The sequence below is a fragment of the Pipistrellus hanaki genome, assembly GCF_964339955.1.
Source record: "Pipistrellus hanaki genome assembly, chromosome: 3".
NCBI classification, from domain to species: domain Eukaryota; kingdom Metazoa; phylum Chordata; class Mammalia; order Chiroptera; family Vespertilionidae; genus Pipistrellus; species Pipistrellus hanaki.
The window spans coordinates 78,496,833-78,515,187 of NC_140505.1; the positions used below are offsets into that span (position 1 = coordinate 78,496,833).

Consider the following 18,355-nt stretch of genomic DNA (forward strand, 5'->3'; position numbering starts at 1 on the left):
AGCATCACCCAGTTAGGTCTACAACAACATGCATGAAGGGTGGACTTAATGGGCACCAAAGCCCTGCTACAACAAATCCCATTCTGTTGGGTCAGTCCACGCAGCCATTCATTTGCTTTAGTTCTGGCCAGTCCTCACAGCCAATCAGCCTGAAGAACAATTCTACCCACTGATGTGCTGAAAGCAATTAAGGCTCAACCACAACAGGAGAGCACACACAGCCCACACAAGAGATACCCTGAAGCACCTGCTCTGGTGACCAAGGCTTCTGTGCCACTGGGTTTTACAGGATACCTACTACATAAGGCCACCCAGCCAAGACTAGGAAAAGGAGATCTACCTACTATGTAAAAACAAAGAGAAGCAGCCAGAATGAGATAAACATGTCCCAAATGAAAGGAAAGAACTCAGAAGAAAGAAAAAAACTAAGCAAAAGGGAGGCAAGCAATCTAACCAGATACATAGTTCAAAACTGGTTAGAAGGATGCTCCATGAATTTAGGGGGATAAAATAGGTGAGCTCAATAAGAAAGATAGGAAATATTAAAAAGGATATAAAAGCCCTGGCCTGATAGTTCAGTTGATTAGAGCATCGTCCCGATGATATTCCAATGTTGGGGGTTTGATTCCTGGTCAGAACACGTATAAGAATCAGCCAATCCTATATAATAAAGAGGTAATATACTAATTTGTCCATTGTGGTGTCCCGAGTCATGACCAGTCAGTGGGTTGTGCATGCACAGGAGCTATTGGGCGGGGATGGGAGTGGGAACTTCTGCTCAGTGCTAAGGTGAAGCTGCCTGCCTGCATCCTTGGCCAGGGATGTGACGCTCTCTGCCTGTGACCCTGATCTGGGACATGGTGCTGTCTGTGTACATCCGCGCCCCCCCCACCCCCTCCACCCCACCCCCCCGTCGTCCCCCACCCCCATCTCCAGCACAGAGCTGCTTCAGTGTCTCGGAGAACTTTGCCACTGAACCAAGGAGGAAACAGAGGGGAGAGACTGGGAGCTGTGGACTCCCAGTGCTTTAGTCACTTGAAAACAGCCCTGCTTGGAATGCAAGGTGGCTGTATGTTTAGCTGAGAAGTGAGGGGGCTGAACAATACCGTCACTGGGCTCTGGTGGGTCCAAGGCCCAAGCATCCACCACGAGAAGGAAAGTGGAGTGGCCTGGAGGAAGGGAGGACAATGAAGGAAATGTGTCTAGATTTTCCCAGCCCTCTCCCTCTTTTCACTGCCTACAAAAGCCCCAGGCCTGGCCACAGTCCTGTGTCTACCTTTTAGCCCCCTGTTCTCTAACCACAGAGGAGAAAAATAATGAAGGAATCCATGCTGCCTCCAGAAAAAATCTATATACCTCATCGGCCAGTCGCCTCCTGCGGAGCTGGGCTGGGGACTCTCCCTCCCCCATGCCCATGCATGAATTTTCACGCACTGGGCCTCTAGTGAACGCATAAATAGTTGGAACAACAAATTGATGTTTCTCTCCCTCCCTCTAAAAACCAATCAACCAAAAAACACACACATAGAAACCATAAAAAGAACCAGTCAAAAATGAAGAATACATTACATGAAATCAACAGAAGATTATATAAAGCAGAAGATCTAATTGGGGATTTGAAAGATAAGGTAGCAGAAAATACCCTATCAGAACAGCAAAAAGAAAAAGAAAAAAGATAGTTTAAGACAGCAGTCGTAAGGTAGAAGAGGTACATATATATACACAATGGGATGATATTCAGCCACAGAAAAGAATGAAATCACCATTTATAACAGCATAGATGAATCTTGACGATCCATTATTATGTTAAGTAAAATAAGGCAGATAATGACAGGCACCCTCATGATTTCACTGAAATCTGGAATCTGAAAACAAATGAACAAATACAACAGAAATAAACTTACAGATATAGAGAACAAACTGATGGTTATCAAGTAGGAGAGTGCTTGTGGGGTGGGTGAAAAAGGTGAAGGGATTAAGGAGTATGAATGGGCAGAGAACAAATCACTGAGATGCCCAGTACAGCTGAGGATAATGTAGATAATCCTAACTACACTAACAAAAGAGTAAGATGCAAATTGAATATACCTTTGCGACGCCCACCTGCCAATCAGGAGTAAGTATGCAAATTAACCCAACAAAGATGGTGGGTTAATTTGCATATGCAGGCGCCAAGCGGCCCTGGGTGGGGCAGGACGCCATGGCTACTATGCAGGCGTTGCGCACCACCCCAGCCGCTCCGGGCCTCTGGGCAGCATGGGAGGGTGGAAAGGCAGCTCCAAGCAGGGGTGAAAAGGCGGCTCTGGCCAAACTGTAGGCAGTGCCGGCAGCCAGGAGTGGGAAAGCCCATTCTTGCACGAATCTTCATGCATTGGGCCTCTAGTCCTATATAATAAAAGGGTAATATGCAAATCAACCACACGGCAGAACGACTGGTTGCTATGATACACACTGACACTACAGGGCAGACACTCAACATAGGAGCTACCCTCTGGTGGTCAGTGCACTGCCATAAGGGAAGTGCCGCTCAGCCACAAGCTGGGCTGACAGCTGGCAAGAGCAGCAGTGGTGGTGGGGAGTAGGCATAAGCTGTCAGTTGGACATCCCCCAAGGACTCCTAGACTGCTAAAGTGTGCAGGCTAAGCTGAGGGACCCCCCCTCCTCCTTCCCGAGTGCACAGTTGTAGTGCATCGAGCCTATAGTATTGTAATAAATATGTATGGTATCAGATGGATCTTCACCTTTTTCATCCACCATATTGGAAGGATCACTTTGTAAGTTATAAATGTCTAACCCCTATGCTAAGAACTTGAACCTATATAATATTCAATGTCAACTATAATTGAAATATTTTTTAAAATTTTTAACTGTCCAGGATTATTTACTCAGTAAAATTATCTTTCAAGAACAAACACAAAAGAAAGATTTTTCAAACATACCAAAGCTGAAAGAATTAATTGCCTTCAGTCCTTGCTAACACTGAATTTATATGAAGTCCTTAAGCAAAAGAAATCTTAAACCATATGAATACCTGCTGGACCTATAGAAAGGACCTATAGAACATTGGAAATGGTAACTATATGGGTAAGTATATAAGGTTCTATTTAGATATCTTTATAAGACAATTGACTATTTTTAAAATGATAACGGTTTCAGGGTTTATGACATGTAAGTTAACATCCTATGTAATAAAAGGCTAATATGCAAATAGACCAAATGGTGGAAAGACTGTTGCTATGATGCACACTGATCACCGAGGGCAGACGCTAAAAGCAGGAGCTACCCCCTCGTTGTCAGTGTGCTCCCACAGGGCAAGCACCACTCAGCCAGAAGTTGGGCTCATGGCTGGCAAGCGCAGCAGCAGTGGCAGGAGCCTCTTCTGCCTCTGCAGCAGCGCTAAGGCTGACTGCCAGCTTAGACCTACATCCTCTAGGCCTAAGCTGTCAATCAGACCTCTCCTAAGGTCTCCCAGACTGCGAGAGGACATAGGCTGGGCTGAGGGAACAACCCCCCAAGTGCACAAACTTTGTGCATCGAGCTTCTATTCTATAATTAAAGTATAATATGCTAATTAGACAGGACAGTTGAACGACCTTCCAGACGTCATTCCAGACATCCTTCCAGATGAATCCATGGTGACAGAGACCGAGGTAGTGACAGTGGGCGAGCAGTTAGGGGCGATCAGGCAGGCAGACAGAGTGGTTAGGGCTGATCAAGCAGGCAGGAAAGCAGTTAGGGGTGACCAGGCAGTCAGGTGAGTGGTTAGGGGTGATCAGGCAGGTAGGTGAGCAGTTGGGGTGATCAGGCAAGCAGGCTAGTGGTTAGGGGCAATCAGGCAGGCAGGTGAGTGGTTAGGGGCGATCAGGCAGGCAGTTGAATGGTAAGAGGTGATTAGACAGGCAGGTAGGTGAGCATTTAGGAGCCAGTGGTCCCGGATTGCAAGAGGGATGTCCTGACTGCCGGTTTGGATTGGGCCTAAACCGGCAGTCGGACATCCCTCAAGGGGTCCTAGATTGCCACAGGGTGCAGGCCAGGCTGAGGGATCAGCCCCCACATGTATGAATTTTGTGCACCGGGCCACTACTATATAATAATTGTGCAAGGAGGAGGATAAAATGCAGGCATATTATTGTAAGGTTTTTCTGTTATTTATGCCTGCAGTAATATAAGATAAACTTATGCTACTTATCTATGTATATAAAAAGGCAGTGACCGTGACGACCAAAACTACTGTTCAACTGGTCACCATGCGGTGCTAGCATAGATGCATAGTCACAGGTAAAGTCTATGAGTGAACTAAGAATGAACGAGACAAATGCTTACCTTCATGGAGCTTGCGCTGTAAGAAAGTTAGGTCAGGGATGAGAATTCAAAATTGCCACCAACACAGACCTGAAGTGCCGCTTCTCAGAGGGGCCAGAGATACACCTGGTAGTGAAATGGGGGCGTGACTGAAGGGCTGGTGCCAAAGTGAAAGCGAGGCCATTCTGAATTTCCCAGAGGAGCCAACTGCTGCCTAGGAAGTGGAGCTTTTGACTGACTGGCATAGAAACTGACCAATCAGAACCTAATCTGAGTGAACTGCAAAGGCAGAACCTACGGTGGCAGCTGAGAAGGGGTTTTAGAGCAACAGCTATTTGGTCAAGGTACAAGAAAGCAGTTCAATTTTTTTAATGACTGATTTGGCAGTATAGTGCATATGGCTGGCTATCAGTCCAGATACAGGAATTATGTATTTTTGTCTGCCAATAGCATCCCCTCCTGCTGAAAAAGGCTCCCCCTCATTTAAGCAATCCTATCCTATATAATCTATACTAATAAAAGGGTAATATGCTAATTAGACCTGGTCAACCAGTCATCTCTGGACATCCAACTTCCTTCTGGACAAAGCCATGGTGGTGGGGGCCGAGGCAGAGGCAGTTAGGGGGCGAACAGGCTGGCAGGGGAGGGCATTTGGGGGCAACCAGGCCTGCAGGGGAGGGCCGTTGGATGTGACCAGGCCAACAGGGGGTGCAGTTGGGGGCTGCAGGCAGGCAGGCAGGAGAGAGGTTAGGAGCAGTGGTCCTGGATTGCAAGAGGGATCCAGATTGGAGAGGGTGCTGGCCAGACTGAGGGACACCACCTCCCCCCAGTGCACGAATTTTGTACTCCAGGCCTCTAATGTGGTAATAAATTAAATCATGAAAAGTTAGACTGTAATAAGTTTAACATGTATATCATAAACCCTAGAGCAACCACTAAAGTAACAAAACAAAAAATTATACTTTATATGACAAGAGAGATAAAATGACATTATAAGAAATTATCCAAGACAAAACAAAAGTGTAAAGGGAATGAAGAACTCATAGCACAAAAAGAAGACAACTAGGATGGTAGATTAAAACCCAATCGTATCAATAATCACATTATATATAAATGCTATAAATACAGATTAAAAGGCAGAGATTATTGTTTCCAATTAAAAAAAAATTAGAAACCAAGTATATCACAAGAGTGCCACTTTAAATATAAATACACGTATCTATTAAAAGTAAAATGTTTGAAAGAGTTTACTATGCTGACCTGCCTGGTGTGGCTCGGTTGGGAATTGTCCTTTGCACCAAAAAGGTTGCTTGTTCAATTCCTGGTCAGGACACATACCAGGTTGCAGGCTCAATTCCTGGAGGGGAGTATGCAGGAAGCAGCCCATCGATTGCATTTGTTCTAACATATCAGGTGTACTGGTTAATAATTTGGATTTTTTTTAATAAATGAAGTTACACATATGTTGATATATATGCGATTTGATATGTATGCTATTTTGTTGTATTGACAGCAAGCTTCAAAACTTCATATGTCAAATTTTCTGAAGGTGTTAACAAAGATATTTTTATGCTTAAAAATGTTGAATTTTATGCCAAGAAAAGAGCATTTGCAGGAAGTTTTAATTCATTATTTTGAAGGAAAAGTTAACATATACTTCAGGAAGCTTATGATGAACATGCTCCATCTCAAGATAATTGTGAATGGTGGTTTAAATACTTTCAAAGTGATGATTTTGATGTGAAAGACAAAGAACGTCCAGGTCAACCAAAGAAGTTTGAAGACCAACAATACAAGCATTATTGGATGAAGATGCATGTCAAACTCAAAAGCAACTTGCAGAAAGATTAAACGATGCTCAGTATACAATTTCTGATTGTTTACAAGAAATGGGAAATATTTTGAAGGAAGGAAATGAACTGATCGAAAGACAAATGGAAAACTGAAATATAAATGGAAAACCGAAAAGTCATCAGTAAAATGTAGCTTCAACAGCATGAAAGAAAGTCTTTTTTGCATTGAATTTTGACTGTCAATGAAAAGTGGATTTATTTTGAGAATCCCAAACACACAAAATCATGGGTTTGTTCCAGGTCAACCATCAACATCGACTGCAAAACCAATTGCTTCGGAAAGCAGACAATGCTCTGTGTTTGGTGGGATCATGAAGGTATGGTGTATTATGAGCTTCTAAAACCAGGTGAAAAAGTTAATACAGATCACTACTGACAAGAAATAATCAATTTGAATCATGCTTTGATCGTGAAATGATCAGAATGTGCCAGAAGACATGGCAAAGCAATTTTACTTCCTGATGACTCACCATCACACACTTCAAAACAAGTTAAAGAAACATTAAAAGATCTTCCCTGAGAAATATTAACCCACCCACTGTATTCACCAGGCCTTGCTCCTTCAGATTACCACTTGTTCTGGCACATGCACTTTCTGAGCAGCACTTCAAAATGTAAAAAGAAGTTGAAAATTGGGTCTCTGAATGGTTTGCCTCAAAACAAGAAAAGTTCTATTGGGATGGTATCCACAAATTACCTGAAAGATGGGAGAAATGTGTAGTTAGTGATGGACATTACTTTGAATAAAGCACTTTGATGTTTCTCCTGAAATTTTCGTGTTTTCTTTTATTACAAAATCCGCATTATTAGCTGGTACACCTGGTAGATATTTCTCTTCGTCTCTCTGTCTCTCTAAAAAAAGAATCAGTTTAAAAAAGAATATATTTACTGTGCTAACAGTATGCAGAAGAAAGTTGGAGTTATTATATTAATTCAGAAGTTAGATTTCACAGCAAAGATAATATCAGAGATAAAGAGGTTCATTTCATGATGATAATGGGATTAATTCATCAGGACATAATCCTAAATTTTTATGCATCTAATAAAAGAGTCAAATTACATAATAGAATTGCAAAGAGCAATAATATGCAATTTTAGCAGATTAAAATATCCCTCTCTATATAACTGATAGAACAAGTAGAATGTAAAACCTAAAAGAATAAAATTTCATGAATAAAACAGAAGAAAATTTTTGTGACTTGTATTAGGCCAAGATCTCTATTTTTTATTTATTTTTATTTTTTAAAATATATTTTTGTTTTCAGAGAGGAAGGGAGAGGAAAGAGAATCATCAGTTATGAGAGAGTCTCATTGATTGGCTGCCTCTTGCATACCCCCTGCTCGGCATCAAGCCCACAACTGGGGCATGTGCCCTTGAATGGAATGGAACCTGGGATCCTTCAGTTCGCAGGCTGATTGATCCAAAGGAGCTAAGGTTGGGCAAAGATCTCTTTAGATTCAGCACCAAAAACAACATAAAATAACAAATTGATAAGGTGGGCTTTTCATAATTAAAACTTGTGCTCTTATCTGTGTTAAGAGAATACTCAAACAACTGGGAGAAAATCTTTGTAAACCACTTACCTTGATAAAGGACTGATATCTAGACTATAAAACACTATCAAACCTGAGTAATAAGAAAGCAAAATTACTCAGTAACAAAATGGGCCAAAGTGTTGAACCAACCAAAAAGCTATAGGGTGGAAATAAACACATTTTCATGTGTAACATTAGTTACTGAAATGAAAACTTGGGATTACAAATAAAAAAATTGGGGGTTGATGGGTAGGTTTATTATCTTGATTGTAGTAATGGTGTTATAATGTAGTAATGGAGTTTACTCACGTGTCAACATTTATCAAGTTGTACACTTTAAACATGTTCTTTGATATATGTCAATTATACCTCAGTAAAGCTATTTTAAAAATCTAGAGTAGTTGCTGTTCTGTATTTGCTGATACATGTTCATTTAATAAAGTTAACTCACTTCTCTGCCATTTCCCAAAAACATTTCAAAGTTTTATTTTTTTCTTAAACCTATAGGAAGTAGTACCTTCAATCTGAGAGGAAAATTGATTTGGCTCATAGTATATTGATTTGGATGAAATATCCAAGGGCAATTTTGAAGACTCATTAAACTGGACTACTTTGTAAACACTTTCTTCTCCTTAAGGAAACTGTATTTTGCCTATTTATAGTTGAAGAACAGGAATGTATTCATGTATGGGATGGGGCCTTCAGAAATGAAGTATACCTTCCCGTGTTATCAACTTGACATCATTAACACTTAATACTTATGTCCAGGTTTGTTTAATCTTACATTTGTATGCTCATAGGTCTAGTAGCATCAGCTTCACCTGGGAACTTATTAGGAACTAGAGGCCTGATGAACAAAATTTGTGCCGGGTAGGATCCGTAGGCCTGGCTGACAAACAGGGCTGATGTGTGGGGTGATGGGGGGGCCCCTCGTTGGCACCAACCTTAGCTGGCCTGGGGCCTGTGGGCTGGGCGCAACTCCTGCCTTGAGTGTATGCCCCCTGGTGGTCAGTGCTTGTCATAGCAACTAGTCGTTCTGCCTTTTGGTCGGTTTGCATTTTAAGCTTTTATTATATAAGGGTGACTCAGAAACTCAAGGTGTGGATCCCAACAGTATGTGTTTTAATAAGCCCTATGGTGATTCTGATACATGCCAAAGTTTTAAAACTATGGTCTGAGAATAACAGTGGGATTTCAGATACTTAGATATTGATAGTGGTAGAATTTGTTACAAGAAATGTCACATAATGGCGAACTTAAGGTTTGAATACTTCCTCATATGCTAATTATGCCTTTATCAAAGGTCTGTACAAATATTGAATAGTAGTTCATGAAGTTTGGTCTGTTTAGGGATGATGTGTACTATGTCTACAACTTTGAAATGCATTTTTTAAAAGAGATGGATAAAGAAATGCATGTGGAATGAGAATCCAAGATGGCTGCACTGGTAAACACCTAGCTGCAGCCCACACACAACAATTTCAATAAAATACAACTAAAATATAAAATGGACATTACCCAGAACTACAGGAAAGTCAACTGACTGGAAATTCTACAACGAGAAGCAAGGAGAAAACCAGAAGGAAGAGCAGAGGAGCCGTAAAAGCCTAAGGTACGGAGACACGCGGCACGCGTGGAGAGGACAGAGCCAGAGAGGAGGGAGGCTGAGTGCCTGGCTGGCATTCCCTAGCGGGAAGGAGATAAAAGCTCTGACTCTGCTGGGCCCCAGTTCCGACTGCTCTGAACCCCAGTTCTAGGCCAGACCCCGGGGACCCAGGCTCAAACAGAGGGAGCTGGGCTGTAAGGAGGAAACCTGGGGGAGCAGCAAAAGGAGGTCCCGGAGGCGCGCACATTGCACGCAGAGAAGGGACGGTTGTCTGTGCCGAAGGATTGCCCTGGCGGGAAGGAGACGGGCTCCAGACTGCTCTGAAAGCCACCTCCAACTCCACTTCCAACTGAACTGAACGCCAATTCCGGGCTCATTGGGGGAGAGCCTAGACTGTTTGGTAGCAGGTGAAAATTGAGGGAACCTTTCTCTCAGAGGCGCTTGCAACGAGTATTGAAGGACCCTGGGGATTTCTGAGACTCAGAAATCAGCATAGGGCAGGGCTGACGGAAGCCAAGGCTGTAGGCTCCACCCTGAAACCCCACCCCATCAGGGAAGCTGCGAAAATGCCGAGACAAGGAAATAGATCACAAACGAAAGAAATGGAGGACAAAAAGCTACTGGATATAGAGTTCAAATCTACACTTATAAGGTTTTTCAAGAATTTCTTAGAAAAGATCGATAAGACCTATGAGGATATGAAAAGGGATCAACTAGAATTAATAAGGAATCAACAAGAAGTGATAAGGGATCAACAAGAAATAAAGAATACATTGTCTGAAATAATATTATACAGAGTCCAAAAAACAGAATGGAAGATCGCAAGAATCAAGTCAAAGATTTGGAACATAAAGAGCCAGAAGACACTCCTCCGCAGAAGCAAGACGGCAAAGAATCCAGAAAATTGAAGATAATGTAAGAAACCTCTGGGACAACTTCAAGCGAACCAACATCAGAATTATGGGGGTCCCAGAAGATGAGAGAGAGCAAGATATCAAAAACATACTGAAAGAAATAGTGTCAGAAAACTCCCCCCACCTGGTGAAAGAATTAGACTTACAAGTCCAGGAAGTGTACAGAACTCCAAACAAAAGGAATCCAAAGAGGACCACACCAAGACAAATCATAATTAAAATTCCAAGAGCAAAAGACAAAGAGAGAATATTAAAAGCAGCAAGAGCAAAGCAGGTAGTTACCTATAAAGGAGCACCTATACGATTGTCAGCTGATTTCTCAACAGAAACCATGCAGGCCAGACGGGAATGGCAAGAAATATTCAAGGTGATGAATAGTAATAACCTACAGCCAAAGATAATCTATCCAGCAAAGCTATCACTCAGAATCGAAGGTCAGATAAAGAGCTTCACTAATAAAAAAAAAAAAAAGCTAAAGGAGTTCATTACCACCAAACCAGAATTATATGAATTGCTGAAGGGGGTTCTTTCAGAAGAGAAAGTAAATAAAGATAAAAATTATGAACAACAAATACATAACTATCAACAAGTGAATCTAAAAACCAAGGAAATTTAAAAAGAATATATCTGATGAACAATATTAACTGTTGAATATAATAGAATCAGAGGTATGGAAGGGGAGTGAACTGACGATTCTTGGGGAAAAGGGGAGAGGGGGATGTGTGAAGAGACTGAACATAAACTGTGCACCTATGGATGAGGACAATAGGGGATGGGGAAAGGGCAGAGGGTGGGTTGGGAACCTGGTGGAGGAGAGCAATGGGGGGGGGGGGAGGAACATTTGTAATAATAAGAACAATAAAAATTTATTTAAAAAAATAAAATTAAAAATTATAAAATGAAAATAAAAAAAGAGATGCATGTGATAAAGGAAAATGTTAATTTTAGAATCTAGATTTCTAGCATATGATATTCACTGTTTAAGTATTTCAGCTTTCTTGTAAGTTTAAGACTTTTCATGATATAAAATATAATCTTCATGTAGCTATTTTTAAAATTTTTGTGCAAGTGAAAGAAATGTACCCAGATGTGCTCTTAGACAAAATAATGAAAATTTAATATCCTCATAATTATGGGTAACTGTGGAAGACTATTGTGTTAATACATTGTCACTGCATTTATTTATCTTAGCAACTGGCTATTCAAAATTTTCTAATCAAATTTTAATTGGATATTAAAATTTGATCTCACTAATCTCAATTTTCTAAAATACATATTTTTTGGTTTTTAAATTGCACTTGACACACAATATTATATTAGTTCAGGTATACAAACCCATGATTTATATAACTTATGAAGTGATAAACCTGATAAGTCTAGTACCCATCTGACATCAAATATAGTTAATACAGTCTTATTAACTATATTCACTATGCCATACTTTACATCTCCATGACTATTCTATTACTACCAACCTGTACATCTAATTCCCTTCCTCTTTTTTACCTATACCCAGAACCCCCCTACCATCTGGCAACTGTCAAAATGTTCTCTGTATCTATAAATCTGTTTCTGTTCTACCTGTACAATTATTTTGTTTTTAGATTCTGCAGATGGCAAGATATTCTTTTTTTGTGACTGAATCATATTCCATTGTACATATGCAATTCTTCCTTATCTATTGATGGACACTTGGGTTGCTTTCATATATCGAATATCTATAATAATAAAAATGAAATATGCAAATCAACCGAACAACCCCCCCACCCTCTGTGAACAATATTCATGCACTGGGCCTCTAGTTCAGGGGTCTTCAAACTACGGCCCGCGGGCCACATGCGGCCCGCAGAGGAGTCTGATCCGGCCCACCAGGTTTTTTGGGCAGTGAGCGCAGCCGAGGTGTTACAGTAGGAATTAGTAGTTCATATAGTCCGGCCCTCCAGCTCTCTGAGGGACCGTGATCTGGCCCCCACTTTAAAAAGTTTGAGGACCCCTGCCCTAAAGACTATCAAAAAGTAATTAATAAATGATTTTGGCAAACTAGCAGAAAACAAAATTAACATCCAAAAATTGATGGCATTTTTATATACCAATAATGACGTCTCAGAAAGAGAAACAAACAAAAAACAACAATCCCATTGTCTTGGCTGGTGTTACTCAGTGGTGAGAGTGTAGGCCCTCAAGCCAAAGGGTCTCAGGGTTGATTCCTAATCAAGGGCATGTACCTGGGTTGCCTGCTCGATTCCTGGCAACAGTGGGGGTGTGTATGAGGCAACCACATGTCTCTCACATGGATGTGTTTTTCTCTCTCTTCCCCACTCCTCTCTATACCATTCTCTTGAGAAAATTAGTGGGAAAAATATACTGGGGTGAGGATTAACAACAAAATCCCACTTACCATTGCATTAAATAAAATAAGTTTATTCCTAACCCAGGAGGACAAAGACATGTACTTGGAAAACTACAAGACACTGAAAAAAGAAATAGAGGAGGATACAAATATTATCTTCTGACGATAAACACAAATTTGAATTGGAAGCATAAACCATGTTCATGGATTAGAAGAATTAACATCATTAAAATGTTTACACAACCCAAAACAATCCATAGATTCAGTGTAATCTCTGTTAAAATACCAATGGCATATTTCATAGATCTTGAACAAATAATCCAAAAATTTATATGGAACAAAAAAAGCAACCACAGCAACTTTGAAAAAGAAGAATGAAGTTGGAAGAATCATAATATCAGATATCAAGTTATACTGCAAAGCCACTGTAATCAAAACACCCTGGTACTGGCATATTGATCAATGGAACAGAGCAGAGAATCAATGGAACTAGCCATTGGAACTAGAGAATCCAGAAATTTATCCAACTTATTACGGTCAATTAATATTTGACAAAGGAGGCAAAAGCATACAATAAAGTCAGTTCAATCTCTTTAATAAATGGTGTTGGGAAAACTGGATGAATACATGCAAAAAAATGAAACTAGATCACCAACTTACACCATGTATAAGAATAATCTCAAAATGGATTTAAAAAGAAATCTTGGTGATACCATAAAAATCTTAGAAGAAACCATAGGCAGCAAAATCTCATAGCAATATATTTGCCCATAATCTCTTAGGGCAAGGGAAACAAAAGTGAAAATAAACAAGGTGAGACTACATCAAAATAAAAAAGTTTCTGCACAGCAAAAGAAACCAACAAAATGAAAAAGGAGCCCACTGTATGGGAGAACTTATTTGCTAATGATACATCTGATAAAGGGTTAGCTTCCAAAATGTATAAGGAACTCATAAAACTTAACAAAAGGCAAACAAATTTAAAAATGGGCCAAGGACTTAACTAGACACTTCTCCAAAGTGGACAAACAAATGGCCAAGAGACATAAAAAATGTTTAATATCACTAATCATCAGAGAGGTGCAAATTAAAATGACAATGAGGTATCACATCACACCTGTTAAAATGGCTACCATTCACAAATCAACAAATGACAAGTGCTGGTGATGATGTGGAGAAAAGGGAACTCTAGTATACGTACATTGTTAGTGGAAATGCAGACTGGTGCAGCCTTTATGGAAAACCCACATGAAGTTTCCTCAAATTAAATATGGGACTGCCATTTGACCCAGTGATCTCACTTCTAGGAATATATCCTAAGAAACACGAAACACTAATTAGAAAGAATATGTGCACCCTGATGTACATAAGCAGCACAATTTATAATACCTGAGATCTAGAAACAACCCACTTGCCCATTGGTAGATGAGTGGATGAAAAAGCTTTGATACATTTACAAAGAGGAATGCTATGCAGCTGTGATAAGAAGAAACTCTTACCCTTTGCAACACATGGAGGGACCTGGAAAATATTACATTAAGTGAAATAATCTAGTCTGAGAAAGACAAGTATCACATGATCTTACTTATATGTGGAATATAATCCTACCTAATAAAAGAGTAATGTGCAAATTTACCATCACTCCACTCCAAAAGTCACACCCATAAGCCAATCAGAGCAAGTATGCAAATAAACCCAACCAAGATGGCTATCGTCACAGAGAGCAGGAGGGAGGCATTTCCCCGGCAACGGAGGAAGCCAAGCTTTCCTCCTGCCCTTGCCGGCCTAAGCCTCCACTCAAGGCTACAAAGTTTCAATTATAAAAGGTAAACAAATCCAAACAGAAACGGCTGCCCCACTGAGGGAGCAGGAGGCTTGGCTCCACTCCAGGCGACAAAGTTTCAATTGTAGAAGGTAAATAAATTCCAGATGCAAGGGCCTCCGCTTGGGTCGCTGTGGGCATGGTCGGCCTGTAAACCACCACAGGCCTCTCATTCAGGCCCTCTCATGTTCCAAGGGAACCCCCACCCGGATCCGGGACACCCTTCAGGGTAAACCAGCTGGCCCCCACCCGTGCACCAGGCCTCTATCTAATAAAAGAGTAATATGCAGATTGAGAATCACTACAACACACAATATGATTGCCCCCATGTGGTCAAAGCTCCTGTCCCAATGTGGACACAAGATGGCCAGCAGGGGAGGGCAGTTGGGAGGGAACAGGCCTGCAAGGAAGGGCAGTTGCGGGTGGTCAGGCAAGTAGGGGAGGGCAGTTGAGAGGGATCAGGCCTGCAAGAGAGGGCAGTTGAAGACGATCAACCCTGCAGGGGAGTGCAGGTAGGGGTGACCAGACCTGCCGAGGAGGAAAGTTGGGGGCAAACAAGCTGGCAGGGGAGCAGTTAGACATCAATCAGGCTGGCATGGGAGTGGTTAGGGCCAATCAGGAAGGCAGGCAGGCGAGCAGTTGGGAGCCAGCAGTCCTGGATTGTGAGAGGGATGTCCCACTGCCCATGTAGGCCCGATGCCAGTGGGATCGAGCCTAAACGGGCAGTCGGACATTACTCGAGGGGTCCCAGATTCGAGAGGGTGCAAGGCTGGGCTGAGGGACAACCCCACCCCTGCCCCCGTGCACAAAATTCAGGCCTCTAGTGAATAAAATAAAATTACAAAATAGGACCAGAGGTATGGGTACGTGGAACAGATTGGCAGATCTCAGAAGGGAGGCGGTTGGGGGACTGGAAGAAATCAACCAAAGAACATATATGCATAACCCATGGACACAGACAATAATGTGAAGGTCTGGGGTGGGACGGGGGAAAGAAATAGGGGATTAAAGATGTGGGGAAATAAGGACATCCATAATACTATAAATTATTTTAAAATAATTATTGAATTGTGGAATGCTGCAAGCATCCAAAAATGTTTATTTTGCCTTTCAGTATAGATTCAATAAAATTTATGATTGATCTCAATTGTGTTCATTCTAACATTGGCTGATGTTTTCTGGTTGACATATGTGATAAACTGATATTGCATATGTCAGGTCCTCTACTTTTTATACAAGTGACATTCTTGTTAAGGATTTCTACATGTATGTGCTTTTATCACTGAAATTATTTGGTTTATAGTAAAGTAGGTATCATTTAGAAAAGAAAAATAAAACCAGAATGATAGAAATCCAGTGTCAGAACATAAAAGTTAGGACTTGAAGGATCTTATTCTAATCTTGGACAAATTTTTCTGCCATTTTGCTCTGTCTGAGGAATCAATGAAAAATCTTAATTCCTATGTATTTTCTTGAGACTGATAGGATGATGAAGAGGGATTGGGTTTTCATAATCATCTTTCCTCGTTCAAACAAACAAACAAACAAACAAACAAAAACTGGTGGAATTGCTTCACTCAGTCATTGCATTTAGTGCCTATCCCAGTGTTTAGTAAAGTGAATTAAATAAATACTGCATAGAGATGAAAGGGATAGAGAAATAGATTTTAAGTAGAAGTTGCTGATATAGTGGCTTTATTAGATCTTAGTTTATTTTCTGCAATGACAGAGAGTTGGTTAAATTGTAAGAAATGTATCCTTAAATGATCTGTTGACTAAAAAGTAGTCAACAGAATATTGTAAGATTTCCTTTGACAAGACATTCTCTTTAGGTTAAAGAATAAGACAAAGCTTTAGGCTCTCTCTGAAGCATAATCATACCTTCCTTCTCCTCAGGTGTGCATCTTTACTTTTCTCTCCTGTGCTCTAAGGTTCCTCCAGAAACTTGCAGCCAGGAGAGCAGCTGGCAGCAGCAGTTCATCCTGGGCTTACTCCCCTGAACCGCTCTCTCAGACCACTTTATCTGACTTTCCATTGAGTTAATAGCAACCCGCTATGGCTCACTTTTTCCTATAACATTTCTAGAGAACCAAAATCAGAGCACCACCTAGACACTCCCCTGTTGTTTTTTCTATTTTAATCCCTTCTTTGATTTCACTGTCCCCAGGTTTAATAAACATACTCACAAAGTAAATATATAACCTAAGAAAACAAATCTTGGATGTATCATATTTTAACACTAGAGGCCTGGTGCATGAAAATTCATGAACTGGAGAGGGGGTCCCTCAGCCCTGCCTGCCCCCTCTCATAGTCTGGGAGCCCTCAGGGACAGGAGGAAGCCCAGCGATCGGGGGAAGGCGACACCCCATCATACCTCTTCTCCTGCCACTGCCGGCAGCGCAAGCCTCAGCTGGCCCTGTTTACCTGAGCCTCGGGTAGCCCTATGCAGCTGGGCAGCTGCCATCGAGGATTGCCTTCGCCTCAGGCTGGCCCTGGGCAGCTGTGGGCTTAGGGGACTGGGGACTCTGGAGGCAGGAGCGTGGAGTGGGGGCGGGCCCAGCCTTTCCTTGCCTGCTGCTCCAGCTGGTCTGAGGAGATTGGGCACCGCCATCTTTGAGGGTGTGGCAGTCAATTAGCATATTCCATCCTTATTTGCTGTGGGTGCCGCCATCTTAAGGGGGCAGTCAGTTACCATTTTCCCTCCTATTGGCTGTGGGTGCTGCCATCTTTGTGATGGTGTTAGGGTCAATTAGCATATTCCCTCTTTATTAGATAGGATATTTTAAGGAAATATACATATGCGATATATTTTTGTTTTTCAGAGTTGCAGAGTTATCCGGTATATTAATGTCTTATTGAAATGGCAGAACATCCACCACTACTGGATACATCTCAGATTTTAACTAGTGATATTTCTCTTCTGTCTGCCCCTATTGTAAGTGCAGATGGAACACAACAGGTAAGGAAAACAAATGTTTATTTCCTTATGTCTAGTATACATGTATTTCTTTCAGAAGAATGCAAAATTTTAAACAGAATAAATATCACCATAGCGGGTTCCTATTAATTCATGTTTTAAACTACAGTTTAAAATGTTTTGGTTTCATAAGACAGTGAAATAATGAGACTGTTTTTGAAGTCACTTCTAAAATGTCATAGTAATTCATGCTTAAATAATGTGTGTGTATACAAAGTTTTTTGTTTTACTTTAGAAAAAAAGTGTAGTTGTCTCTGAGTGTTTTTTTAATTAAGTTTAACCTTGTATCTTCATTATTATTATAAATTATGACTTAAAATCATTGAAGTTGTGATTTAATTACATAATTAAATACTGCCTGTGTTATATAATAATTAACTTTTATCTTTCTACTCCTGTCCACACTCCCTCCTCCCAAAATGAAATACACAGTTTTTGAAAAGCTGCTGTGTTTTTTCCCCACAAACCCATGGCTTTATAAGTATAGTTCTGTAAAGGGATGGGAATGATGGGTTAATATTAAGTACCTCTTACTCACCAAGCAATGTGCTTAGTTCTCATAGCACAGCCCTAGATGTAAGGATTTTAATATTGTAAGTGAGGAAACAAAGACTAAGAACAGCAGAATAATAATGAGAAGGAGAAGGAACATTTTGAGTTCTCACTATGTATAAAACATTGTACTAAGACCTTTATGATCTTATTTAGTTTTTTTAACAACCTTATGAAGCAGGTATACTTGTACCCATTTTGCAGATGAAATAAAATGAAAGGCTCAACATCACATAAAGCTTTTACTCATACTACTTCCCTGGGAAACTATGAAAAATTAGTGATATATTGTTATATTACAAACTTGGTGGACAATTATGATTTTCTTACAAGATAGGAGGCTTCCTTGTTAACTTTGCTATTGAAAATGCAGGAGTGGTTTAAATTGTAATTTTTTGTTTTGTTTTGAATAAACTTGGCATGATAAGTGTATCCTGGGTTTA

General features: G+C 40.7%; 1 protein-coding gene across 4 annotated transcripts in view; it reads left to right on the forward strand.

The window, feature by feature from the left end:
* Positions 1-18,355, forward strand: part of FNDC3A (fibronectin type III domain containing 3A) — a 154,218-nt gene that overhangs the window by 17,013 nt on the left and 118,850 nt on the right. For all 4 annotated transcript variants that reach the window (XM_084879319.1, XM_084879320.1, XM_084879317.1 and 1 more), the window contains exon 2: positions 17,206-17,342. In XM_084879319.1, coding sequence (XP_084735445.1) covers positions 17,244-17,342 — 99 coding nt within the window. In that variant the 5' untranslated portion in view covers positions 17,206-17,243. The remainder of the gene's footprint in view (positions 1-17,205; positions 17,343-18,355) is intronic.